Source organism: Lipotes vexillifer, unplaced genomic scaffold (assembly GCF_000442215.2).
Source record: "Lipotes vexillifer unplaced genomic scaffold, Lipotes_vexillifer_v1.1 scaffold902, whole genome shotgun sequence".
In the NCBI taxonomy this organism is placed as follows: domain Eukaryota; kingdom Metazoa; phylum Chordata; class Mammalia; order Artiodactyla; family Lipotidae; genus Lipotes; species Lipotes vexillifer.
In genome coordinates this window covers 141,195-154,887 of record NW_006794304.1, presented here as the reverse complement: position 1 = coordinate 154,887, position 13,693 = coordinate 141,195, and the positions used below count along the sequence as shown (strand labels likewise).

Genomic DNA, 13,693 nt, shown 5'->3' with positions numbered 1-13,693 from the left:
AACAGTCTCAGAGGCTTCTGGGACAACATTAAATGCACCAACATACGAATTATAGGGGACCCAGAAGAATAAGAGAAAAAGAAAAGGATTGAGAAAATATTTGAAGAGTATATAGTTGAAAACTTCCCTATTATGGCAAAGGAAGTAGTCAGGCAAGTCCAGGAAACACAGAGAGTCCCATACAGGATAAATCCAAGGAGAAACATGCCAACATAAAAATTAATCAAACTATCAAAAATTAAGTACAAAGAAAAAATATTAAAAGCAGCAAGGGAAAAGCAACAAATAACATGCAAGGGCATCTCCATAAGGTTAACAGCTGATCTTTCAGCAGAAACTCTGCAAGCCAGAAGGGACTGGCAGGACATATTTAAACTGATGAAAGGGAAAAACCTACAACCAAAGATTACCCTACCCAGGAAGGATCTCATTCAGATTTGACAGATACATTAAAATCTTCACAGAGAAGCAAAAGCTAAGAGAATTCAGCACCACCAAACCAGTTTTACAACAAATATTAAAGGAACTTCTCTAGGCAGGAAACACAAGAGAAGGAAAAGACCTACAAAAACAAACCCAAAACAAGAAACTGATAATAGGAACATACATATCAATAATTACCTTAAATGTAAGTGAATTAAATTCTCCAACCAAAAGACATAGAATGGCTGAATGGTACAAAAACAAGACCCGTATATATGCTGTCTACAAGAGACCCACTCCAAACCTAGGGACACATACACACTGAAAGTGAGGGGATGGAAAAAGGTATTCCATGCAAACAGAAATCAAAGAAAGCTGGAGTAGCAATTCTCATATCAGACAAAATAGACTTTAAAATAAAGACTATTACAAGAGACAAAGAAGGACACTACATAATGATCAAGGGATCGATCCAAGAAGAAGATATAACAATTGTAAATATTTATGCACCCAACACAGGGGCACCTCAATACATAAGGCAACTGCTAACAGCCATAAGAGGGGAAATCAACAGTAACACAATCATAGTAGGGGACTTTAACACTCCACTTTTACCAATGGACAGATCAACCAAAATGAAAATAAATAAGGAACCACAAGCTTTAAATGACACATTAAACAAGAAGGACTTAATTGATATTTATAGGACATGCCATGCAAAAACAACAGAAAACACTTTCTTCTCATGTGCTCATGAAACATTCTCCAGGATAGATCATATCTTGGGTTACAAATCAAGCGTTGGTAAATTTAAGAAAATTGAAAGTATATCAAGTGTTTTTTCAGACCACAATGCTATGAGACTAGATATCAATTACAGGAAAAGAAAATTGTAAAAAATACAAACGCATGGAGGCTAAACAATAGCTAAAAATAACCAAGACATCACTGAAGAAATCAAAGAGGAAATCGAAAAATATCTAGAAACAAATGACAATGAAAACACGATGGCCCAAAACCTATGGGATGCAGCAAAAACGGTTATAAGAGGGAAGTTTATAGCAATACAATCCTACCTCAAGAAACAAGAAACATCTCAAATAAAAAACCTAACCTTACACCTAAAGCAATTAGAGAAAGAAGAACAAAAACTCCCAAAGTTAGCCGAAGGAAAGAAATCATAAAGATCAGATCAGAAATAAATGAAAAATAAATGAAGGAAACAGTAGCAAAGATCAATAAAACTAAAAGCTGATTCTTTGAAAGATAAACAAAATTGATAAACCGTTAGCAAGACTCATCAGGAAAAAAGGGAGAAGACTCAAATGAACAGAGTTAGAAATGAAAAAGAAGTAACAACTGACACTGTAGAAATACAAAGGATCACGAGAGATTACTACAAGCAACTCTATGCCAATAAATTGGAAAACCTGGAAGAAATGGACAAATTTTTAGAAAAGCACAACCTTCAGGCACTGAACCAGGAAGAAATAGAAAATATAAACAGACCAATCACAATCACTGAAATTGAAACTGTGATTAAAAATCTTCCAACAAACAAAAGCCCAGGACCAGATGGCTTCACAGGCGAACTCTATCAAACATTTAGAGAAGAGCTAACACCTATCTTCTCAAAATCTTCCAAAATACAACAGAGGGAGGAACACTCCCAAACTCAGTCTATGAGGCCACCATCATCCTGATACCAAAACCAGACAAAGATATCACAAAGAAAGAAAACTACAGGCCAATATCACTGATGAACATAGATGCAAAAATCCTCAACAGAATACTAGCAAACAGAATCCAGCAGCACATTAAAAGGATCATACACTGTGACCACGGGGGGTTTATTCCAGGAATGCAAGGATTCTTCAATATATACAAATCAATCAATGTGATACACCATATTAACAAACTGAAGGAGAAAATCCATATGATAATCTCAGTAGATGCAGAAAAAGCTTCAGACAGAATTCAACACCCATTTATGATAAAAACGCTCCAGAAAGTAGGCATAGAGGGAACTTAACTCAACATAATAAAGGCCACATATGACAAACCCACAGCCAACATCATTTTCAATGGTGAAAAACTGAAACCATTTCCAGTAAGATCAGGAACAAGACAAGGATGTCCACTCCCACCAATATTATTCAACATAGTTTTGGAAGGTTTAGCCACAGCAATCAGAGATAAAAAAGAAATAAAAGGAGTCCAAATCAGAAAAGAAGTAAAGCTGTCACTGTTTGCAGATGACATGATACTATACATAGAGAATCATAAAGATGCTACCAGAAAACTACTAGAGTTAATCAATTAATTTGGTAAAGTGACAGGATACAAAATCAATGCACAGAAATATCTTGCATTCCTATACACTTATGATGAAAGATCTGAAAGAGAAATTAAGGAAACACTCCTATTTACCATTGCAATGCAAAGAATACCTAGGCATAAACCTACCTAAGGAGACAAAAGACCTGTATGCAGAAAACTATAAGACACTGACGAAAGAAATTAAAGATGATACAAACAGATGAAGAGATATACCATGTTCTTGGATTGTAAGAATCAACATTGTGAAAATGACTATACTACCCAAAGCAATCTACAGATTCAATGCAATCCCTATCAAACTACCACTGGCATTTTTCAAAGACCTAGAACAAAGAATTTCACAATTTGTATGGAAAGACAAAACACCCCGAATAGCTAATGCAATCTTGAGAAAAGAAAAATGGAGCTAGAGGAATCAAGCTCTCTGATTCAGACTACACTACAAAGCTACAGTAATCAAGACAGTGTGGTACTGGCACAAAAACAGAAATATAGATCAACGGAACAGGATAGAAAGCCCAGAGATAAACCCACACACATATGGACACCTTATCTTTGATAAAGGAGGCAAGAATATAGAATGGAGCAAAGACAGCCTCTTCAATAAGTGATGCTGGGAAAACTGGACAGCTACATGTAAAAGAATGAAATTAGAACACTTCCTAACACTAAACACAAAAATAAACTCAAAATGGATTAAATACCTAAATGTAAGGCCAGACACTATAAAACTCTTAGAGGAAAACATAGGCAGAACACTCCATGACATAAATCACAGCAAGATCCTTTTTGACCCACCTCCTAGAGAAATGGAAATAAAAACAAAAATAAACAAATGGGACATAATGAAACTTAAAAGCTTTTGCACTGCAGAGGAAACCATAAACAAGATGAAAAGACAATCCTTAGAATGGGAGAAATATTTGCAAATGAAGCAACTGACAAAGTGTTAATCTCCAAAATTTACAAGCAGCTCATGCAGCTCAATATCAAAAAAACAAACAATCCAATCCAAAAATAGCCAGAAGACTTAAATAGACATTTCTCCAAAGAAGATATACAGATTGCCAACAAATACATGAAAGGATGCTCAACATCACTAATCATTAGAGAAACGCAAATCAAATCTACAATGAGGTATCATCTCACAGTGGTCAGAATGGCCATCATCAAAAATTACAAAGAATAGAGTAAGCTGTGACAAAGTGAGAGAGTGGCATGGACATATATACACTACCAAACGTAAAATAGACAGCTAGTGGGGAGCAGCCGCATAGCACAGAGAGATCAACTCGGTGCTTTGTGACCACCTAGAGAGGTGGGATAGGGAGGGTGGGAGGGAGGGAGACGCAAGAGGGAAGAGATATGGGAACATATGTATATGTATAACTGATTCACTTTGTTATAAAGCAGAAACTAACACACCATTGTAAAGCCATTATACTGCAATAAAGATGTAAAAAAATAATTACAAACAATAAATGTTGGAGAGGGTGGGCAGAAAAGGGAACCCTCTTGCACTGTTGGTGGAAATGTAAATTGATACAGCCACTATGGAGAACGATATGGAGGTTCCTTTAAAAAGTAAAGTTAGAACTCCCATATGACCCAGCAATCCCACTATTGGGCATATACCCTGAGAAAACCATAATTCAAAAAGAGTCATGTAACACAATGTTCATTGCAGCACTATTTACAATAGCCAGGACATGGAAGCAACCTAAGTGCCCATTGACAGAGGAATGGATAAAGAAGATGTGGCACATATATACAATGGAATATTACTCAGCCATAAAAGGAAATGAAATTGAGTTATTTGTAGTGAGGTCGATGGACCTAGAGACTGTCATACAGAGTGAAGTAAGTCAGAAAGAGAAAAACAAATACTGTATGTTAACACATATATATGGAATAAAAAAAATGGTTCTGAGGAATCTAGGGGCAGGACAGGAATAAAGACGCAAACATAGAGAATGAACTTGAGGACACAGGGTGGGGGAAGGGTATGCTGGGACGAAGTGAGAGAGTGGCATGGACATATATACACTACCAAATGTAAAATAGATAGCTAGTGGGAAGCAGCCGCATAGCACAGGGAGATCAGCTCGGTGCTTTTTGTCCACCTAGAGAGGTGGGATAGGGAGAGTGGGAGGGAGACGCAAGTGGGAGGGGATATGGGGATATATGTATTCGTATAGTTGATTCATTTTGTTATACCACAGAAATGAACACAATAATATAAAGCAATTATACTCCAATAAAGATGTTAAAAAAATAAAAGATTTGTGTAGAGGGAAGAAAAAAACTGTTCAGTTTTGTCAAATTATTTTTCTGTGTCTATTAATGTGATCATGTAATTCTTCTTCTTTAGCCTGTTGGTATGATGGATTGTTTTTCAAATGTTAAAACAGTCTTGCATACCTGAGATAAATCCCACTTTGTTGTAGTATATAATTCTTTTTGTACATTGTTGGATTGGAGTTGCTAATGTTTTGTTGAGGAGTTTTCTGCCTATGCACATGAGAGTTATTTGTCCATCGGGTTTCTTTCCTTGTATAATCTTTATCTGGTTTTGTTATTAGAGTGAGTTAGAATATGGAAAATAATGAGTTCAGAAGAATTTCCTTTACTTCTATCTTCTGAAAGAGATTCTAGAGAACTGGTATGATTTCTTCCATTAAATATTTTGTAGAATTCACCAGTAAGCCCATCTGGAACTGATGCTTTCTGCTTTGGAAGGTAATTAATTATTGATTCAATATATTTAATAGATGTAGGCCTATTCAGATTGTCTATTTCATCCTGTGTGAGTTGTATCTGTCAAGGAGTTGGTCCATTTCATTTAGATTTTCAAATTTGTGGGCATAGAGTTGTTCATAGCATTTCTTTATTATCCTTTTAATGTTTATGAGATTGATAGTGATGTCCCCTCTTTCATTTCTAATATTAGCAATTTGCATCCTCTTTTTTTCCTTATTTAGCCTGGCTACAGGTTTATCGATTTTGCTGACCTTTTCAGAGAAACACATTTTGGTTTCATTGATTTTCTCTATTGATTTCCTGTTTTCAATTTCATTTCTTACTGTTCTAATTTTATTATTTCTTTTCTTCTGCTAACTTTGGATTTAATATGCTCTTCTTTTTCTAGTTTGATGAAGTGGAAGCTTCAATGACTGATTTTAGTCCTTTATTCTTTTCTAATACATGCATTAAATGCTATAAATTTCTTTCTAAGCACTACTATTGCTATATCCCACACATTTTGATTAAGTAGTGTTTTCATTTTCATTTTGTTCAAAATATTCAAAAATTTCTCTTGAGATTTCTTCTTTATCTTATTTAGAAGTGTGTTGTCTAATCTCCACATATATTGAAGTTTTCCATTTTTTTCTGTTGATTTCCAGTTTTATTCCATTGTGGTCTAAGAGCAGACATTGTATGACTTGTATTCTTTTAAATTTTCTAAGGTGTGTTTTATGGCCCAAAAGGTGGTCTATGTTGGTGAATGTTCCATGTGAGCTTGAGAAGAATGTGTGTTCTGCTGTTGTTGGATGAAGTAGTCTATAGATGTACATTTATACAGTTGATTGGTGGTGGAATTGAGTTCAATGGTGTCCTTACTGATTTTCTGCCTGTTGGATTCATCTGTTTCTGATATAGGGGTGTTGAAGTCTCCAATTATGACAGAGGATTTATCTCTTCCTCTTTGTAGTTCAGTTTTGCCGCACATATTTGAAGCTCTGTTGTTAGGCACATACATGTTAAGGGTTGTTATGTCTTCTTGGAGAATTGACCCCTTTGTCATTATGTAACATCCTTCTTTATCCTGATAACTTTCCTTGCTTTGATGTCAGTAGATCCGAGTTTCTGACCTTTATTATTTTTCTTCTCTATAAAGAACTTCTTTTAACATTTCTTACAAGTCAGAACTACTGGTAACAAATTCCCTCCATTTTTGTTTGTCTGAAAAAGTCCTTATGTCTCCTTCACTTTTGAAGGGTAATTTCACAGGGTACAGAAAATTATAGGTTGGTGGGTTTTTCCTCAACACTAAATATTTTACTCCACTCTCAATTCTTGCTTGCAATTCATTTTTTTAAGTTAAATAAATGTGGAGACATTTTGAAGACATATTGTGACCTCACTTGCTCTTCAGCGACACTACTGACTTTATGCTGAATAAGATGATAGTTTTTAAGTACTAGAAAATATTTCCTCAATTTTTTATGCATTTCACAGTAATCTGATATTTTATTTCCACCACAGAGATACAATAGATGTAAATGTTCTCAAGAGCATAGAGAATAGTAAAATGTAAAATAATTAAGAAGTAATGAGTTTTTATTCCCTTAGTTTTTGATATAATTTATTTAATTGTAAGTTTATATAATTCAATTTTTAATAATGTAATGTTTATCAGTAACCAGCTCATAAGGTTTCTGAAAATTTAACAATTGGCTCTCATGAGTTGGTAGGTGCTGGCTCCAGCACACCACTGGGTAGTGTTGTGGGGAGGATAGTTGGGTGTCAGGTGTTTGTGTGTGTGTGTGGGGGGGTGACGAGAATAAAGAGCACTTTCACATATATCACCAGTTCTTATTACCCTTGTCCTCTTAGGGAAGCCCATTGGAAAGTGCCTTTGATCTGTTAAAATGGACTTTCAGTTTCCTTGTGAGCCAATAATAGCATCTTTCCCATGTTTCATATTTATAGCTTAACTTATGGAAAAACACAAGATCTTTCTTCTGTCAACTCTAGTCCCTTCTCCTCAACAAAAAATTAGTTACAAATTCTAAAATAAGGCGGCCCCTCCAAACACAGCACAGGGCTCACTAAATTCTACCACAATGTACCCAGCAGGGAAATTGGGTTTCTGCCAGCTGACCCACCCTTGCCCACCCCCCATCTCTCTGTGACTTTGGCACCAGGACCTGACTGCATGGAGAGGTGTTCTCTGAAATTATGGAACAAATCAGAAGTAAAAGGTCCATCAGCTCATTAAAGGTCAGTCATCCAAGTTCAACTTTGAACTAACACATCCAAATTTGGGGTGGCCTGACACGACTACATCTTTTTCTTTGTATAATAAGAGTTACCAGACAGAACCGCCCAGAGAGACTTGACATCCCTTTCCAGAAGACAGCTAAGAAAGGGAGGGGGGAGTACATTTCTGCCCAAGGCTGGGGTTTGACCACAGCCTTGGGTGACTACACAGCTCCCTTCTCAGCTCTTGCAGTCTAAGCACCTGACTTTGACTTCTTGTGAACAGCAAAGTGACTTAAAGCCTGAAAGGAGATGAGCAATCCTCGAGGCACAGGCAGAAAAAGTCCCAGTGAGACAGGAAGCCTACTGGTTCCTGATGCATAAACTAGACAGTAGAGGCAGCACTTGCCTGACAAAGAGCTCACTCTGCCGTGGCGTCTGCGAGCAGCTGCCGGGCTCCTCACCAGGCTCCCTTCCCTCTCCTCACTGGCTGATGGATCCCAAGGGGCTCCTCTCCTTGAACGTCCTGTTGTTTTTCTCCCTAGCTTTTGAGCTGAGCTGCAGAACAGGTGAGTGCTCATCTGTCTGAGGGTTTGGGTCCTATGATTACCTGCCAGGAATCAGCTGTAGCCCATGGATGGAGAGAAGATGCAGGGGTGGTGTGTTGTTTTTCGGCTGCCTCTTCCTCAGAGACTGACTCTGAGTTCTTCCTGCCTCTTTTAAAGAGGAAGGAACATTGTGAGTTACTGGGCTCCTGGCTTCTGAGGCTAAGCCCCACCAGTCCTAGTTTCCAAGGAAACCAGGAGCTCTAAGCTAAAGGCAATGGTCACATTCTAGACCAGCCTCTCTGGGTGAGAGGCTCCAGTCAAAGTCCTGGCAGAGTGGTTGGTTTTGCATGAGTATTCTTCTGGCAAAGACCCAGGCTAAGGAAATGAGCTGTAGGGATTGAGCTCTGGGAGAATATTACTCCTACAATCCTGTCCTGGATGGGGATCCTCACACACACAAGAAGACAAATGAAAAACATGGTCCACCTACATGAAAGGGCTGTAGTGCGAAGAGAGAGTAGAAGTGAAAACCCCAGGCACTGGTTGAGAACAGATAGTGGCCACAGTGTGGTCATACTGGTGGCTACTTTCCTGGAAGAGAAGGCTCCAAGGCAGCAAGAGGGGGAGAGGCCAGGATTTTTGGAGCCCAGTGTTGGTTACAGTAAGTGAGAAATGCAGATCGGAAATGCTCAGGGTCAGGGCAGCTCCAGTGTAGGGCCAGACACAAGACAAAGTGTTTGGAGCTGGGCTCTACTCCTGTCTTTCTGGTTTGCTGGTATTCTCTGTTTAGTAATAGCTGAGCTATGAGAAAACGTGTTTGAGAAAGAAAAAGCCAAGCAAGGGGCAGACTTTGGGCTCACTATGGAGTGGGCGAGAATCTCCTTTCTGCTTAAATGCCTTGGGACTGTGGGAAGAAGTCTGGAGTGGAAGCGGCATTAAGGAAGAGGGGACGTCCTGAGGCTCTGGGTGTTCTGTTCTTGAGGTTTTCAAGACCACAAATCCATTATGGACTTTTCCAGGAGAAGCCCAGAGATATGCTAGGATTCTCAGAGGGGCTGCACTTGGGATCTGTCTTTTGCCAGATTCCCAGATGAATAGGCCTTCCTTGGCCCCACTTTTCTTCAGAATCAGGCAGACCCATGGCTCTTGCTACCCAAGGTCTCAGAGAGCAATAATTGAACTGAGGGCTCAGAAAGCCAAACGAAACCACTTTAAGCCATCACAGGGAGAATCAAACTTTCCTGGGTGCACCCCATTTGTGACTCCACCATTTTTGGAATTCTTCTTAGTGACTATCAGGCGTGATGGGTTTGAACAGTGAGCTGGACTTTTCTATCTCTGTGCTGGCTTGCCTCCTGGCCAGTCTGGCCCTGGCATTTCAGGTTCTGCTGACAGCTGCTGTACGGAAAGCTTTGGAGGTCACTGGTCAGTGAAAAACAGCCCAGCCCCACAGGCATGGCTACCCAATCGGTAGTGTCTCCCTTCCTTGCCTTTGTCTTCTCTGAAATATGTACAAAAATTTTAGTGTTTTTATTTTAAAATATGCACCCTTTTGTGAAACCCCAATAAAACCCAGATGGAAATGCTTTGCAAATGGGACAGGTCATTCATGACAGATTCACCCAACCAAGAAGCCCCATTCTTGTAAAATCAGTACCTACTCCCTTTCCCATCTCTACTCAGCTCGACTTCCAATTCCCAGTCAAAACTTTAAAAATCAAAAAGTCCACGTCCCTCCCCCAAGTAAAGTGAATTTTCCATTTCCCCCAATGATACATTTTTTAATAGACTTCATTTTTTTAGAGCTGTTTTGGGTTCACAGCAAAAGTGAGCAGAAGGTACAGAGATTTCCAACTACCTCCACACATGCACAGCCTCCCCCATTATCAACATCCCCCACCAGAGTGGTGCATCTCTTACAACTGATGAATCTACCCCAGTGGGATTTTTTATTCCTTCATTCAGGTCCTCCTCACATCCTTCACACACATGAGGGGAGAGGTGAGGGACAAGTGGGGGCATCCTAGACTTGGCCCAACCTTGTTGTTCACTGGCCCATTGTACCTCAAGATGCAGATCTAGGCACTTTCATCTCTCAAAAGCTTTAATACTGTGATATAATGCCACTACCTTCACTGTCTCCAGTGTTGGACTGGAAATCAGAACCTCAATGTTATTTGGTTTTATCCATAGATTGCCTTTGAACAATCCCATTCAGCAACGGTCTACTAAGGACAGACGACGTGGCTAGCACTATGTGAGGTGTAGGGGAAGTAAAATGAATAACCACAGCCTTTGCCTAGCACTTGACACAGTATCTGTGAAAGCCCTTCCATGAATGTTTGTTGAATGAATAATAATAGTATGTACAGCATCCTTGCTGTATACCAAACACTGTTGTAAGTGCTTTATGTGTATTATTAATTTAATTATCATACCAACCCTATGAGATATGTGCAGTTATTGTTACATTATGATTTTATAAAAGAGAGAAAAGAGGCACAGAGTAGTTAGCAATTTCTCTTTAATCACCCAGCCTGACTCCAGAGGCCTGAATGAATGAAACTAGATAAGCTTATGTTTAGGGAGGAGGAGAGTCCTAAAATTTGTTTCCAGGTCCCATGGTAAAAATTAGAATATGCTGTCTATAATTGAAGGATATGAGTTGATTTTAATTGAACTGAAATGAAGTATAGGAATTTTCAAAAGGTGAGAGAAGTTGACAAAATCAAAGAAGGAAGTACAAGGCATATGGAGGTATTTGATCTGGAATTTGAAAAGTGGATAGAAACATCTTTCATCATGTAGCTTTCATTTGATTTTTTGTTAACTAGTTTGTTTATTGGAAGAGTATCACATGTATGTCTATAAAACTTCAACAGTGTAAAAGGGTACAGAATGGAGACAAATCTCCCTTCTAGACCCCTCCCTACTGTTACCAGTTTCTTGCATGTCCTTTTAAATATATACATCAGGTAGGTTGGATTTTTATATAACTTGAAAAGAGTACTCTAGATGAAGGTACAGATGCAGAGGTAAAGTGCTGTGAGTTTTCAGGGGGACCTGTAAGTGGCCTGTTGCACCTGAAACAGAGGTTTCATAGCTAAGACACTTCTAGCTCCTCACCTGGCAAATAGGGATAAGGGTCCCCTTCATCTCCCTACATAAACAACTCTTATGGATATTATAAAGATAAAAGAGAGTACATTCAGATTTTGGAGAGAGAGACAAAACAAATGTTTTGTCATTTGTTCATTCATTCATCTCATTCAGTTTTTTCATTCTCTCGGGCAAAAAGGATTTATTGAGTTCCTACCATGTCCCATGTGGGTATTAAGATTACAGCAGTGAACAAAACAGACACAGTCCCTACTCTTGGAAACTTATAACTGAATAAGGATGACAAGCATTGAATGACAGTTAAAAGTGTGTTGAGTGATATGAAAGGAGAGATGCAAACTGAACTGGAAGCAGATGGCAGAGAAACCGAATCTAAGCCAAGGGTCAAGGGAAGAGGCCTGAAGGACAGAAGGAGTTAACCTGGCAAATAAAGAGCAGTGACAGGCTTTCAGGCTGGGGAACAGTGAGTGCAAATATTCTAAGAAAGAAAGACCGAGCAGCGTCAAGGAATGGGACTAGGAGGACAGCTGGTAGGACTTCTGTTTAAAAATGAGACTTATTAAAGACACATTATCTTTTCTTGTAAGCCTAGATTTCCCATAAGAACTGTGAGGGCTCTGAGTCCTACCTGAAAGAAATGTTGTAGCAAGATGCCCAGTAACAGGGCTGGGCCAAAAAAATTTTATCATTAGGTAGAATCCCATTTTGTGAAAAGTTTGGCTAAATGCTACTGATTTCAGGAAAATATCCACGGGCCCATGTGAATCACTTTACTTTCTAAGTAGAATTGCCCTGGAAGGAAAGTGAGTTGGTGTTAACAGCTACAAATGTTTCCTCCAGACTCTCTTAGTAACCAGGGGCTGACTGAATCACAGACCTGCTGGAAAACACTCATCAAGCAGTAGGATGTTTCAGGAGCTGGGACTCTACTTGAAGTGTTTTATGAACCACTTTAAAGTCCCCACTTATTTTTCCACTCTTGCTTAGGTGGCAATGAGTTCACGTACCCCCTGCAGACCTGGCCACTCACATGCTTAGTTGTTACATCATCATTCTTTATGTGGGTTGTAGCGTGTGAGGGTCTCTTCCTGATGAAGTTTTGATTCCACTCCCCATGACTGAGTCTGCCTAAACCACTCAGCCTTTTCTTCTCATCTGCCCTCTCTTTCTTTCCCTCTTTACCCTCTTCTTTTCTTTTTTCAAAAATTTTTTTCTTTGATTTTTTTTGGACTACTCTCTGCCCCATCCTCTATTTCCTCTTCCCCCTGACTCCCTTCCAATTCCAAGTTCTGAAAACAACCATGGTGTAAAGAGTTTGCTGGGTTACATGGGCAGAAGGGGCACACAGGAGACATGGCAGGGTGGAGACTTATGGTCTATGAATGGGTATAATTTCCATTTCTTTTTCTCTATATTAAAATTGATCCAAAAAAATCAACAGTATGATGACAATTCTCAACCTTGATTTGAAGCCCAGACTCCTTTGAGAGATGACATTTATGGCTATGCTCCCAGAAAAATGTACATATGCTTATTTATACAGCCTTTGTACACAATTTCAGGGGGCCCATGTACCATATGACATTTCTCCTTGCATGGATGGTTCTAGTTTTCTGTCATCCCTTTATTGGTAGAAGTTTAAGTTCAGGATTCAAGAGGTTACTCTCTTGGGTACTGTACCTACCACATTATCTGGACACTCAGGCATCCATAAGTGTGGTTGGAAGGAATTCCAACATGCCCTCCAGTTTATCTTTATAAAAACAGCAACACCAGCACCATGAACAGCAGTCCTTATTGAATCAATTAAGCAACAAGGGAGAGAACTCTGTTTCAAGAGTTGATGTATTGGCAATATGTAAAAGAGCAAATGCCTAATTATCTTTCTCACTATTCCTTAATAATTATAAGTGTCAGGAATTCTCTGGCAGTCCAGTGGTTAGAACTTGGGGCTTTCATTACCGGGGCCCAGGGTTCAATCCCTGTTTGGGGAACTAAGATCCTGCAAGCTACATGGCATGGTAAAAGAAAAAAAATACTATGTGTCCACCACTCAAATCCTGATTTTTCTTTTTTCCCAACCTCTGAAACTCTAGTCTGATATCAGCTGGGCCCTTTACAGGGTCTCAGAGCATGTTGGTATCAAGAACATCTGAATCAGTTTGCCCAAATTTCCAACATCCATCTTTTTTTTTTTTTTTTTTTTTTTTTTCGGTACGCGGGCCTCTCACTGTTGTGGCCTCTCCCGTTGCAGAGCACAGGCTCTGGACGCGCAGGCT

General features: G+C 39.1%; 1 protein-coding gene across 1 annotated transcript in view; it reads left to right on the top strand.

The window, feature by feature from the left end:
* Positions 1–8,176: 8,176 nt before the first annotated feature.
* SLAMF1 (signaling lymphocytic activation molecule family member 1) overlaps positions 8,177–13,693 on the top strand; it is a 33,479-nt gene continuing 27,962 nt past the window's right edge. Inside the window, exon 1 of the mRNA XM_007467101.1 lies at positions 8,177–8,315. Within this exon, the coding sequence (XP_007467163.1) occupies positions 8,240–8,315 (76 nt within the window). The 5' untranslated portion in view covers positions 8,177–8,239. The remainder of the gene's footprint in view (positions 8,316–13,693) is intronic.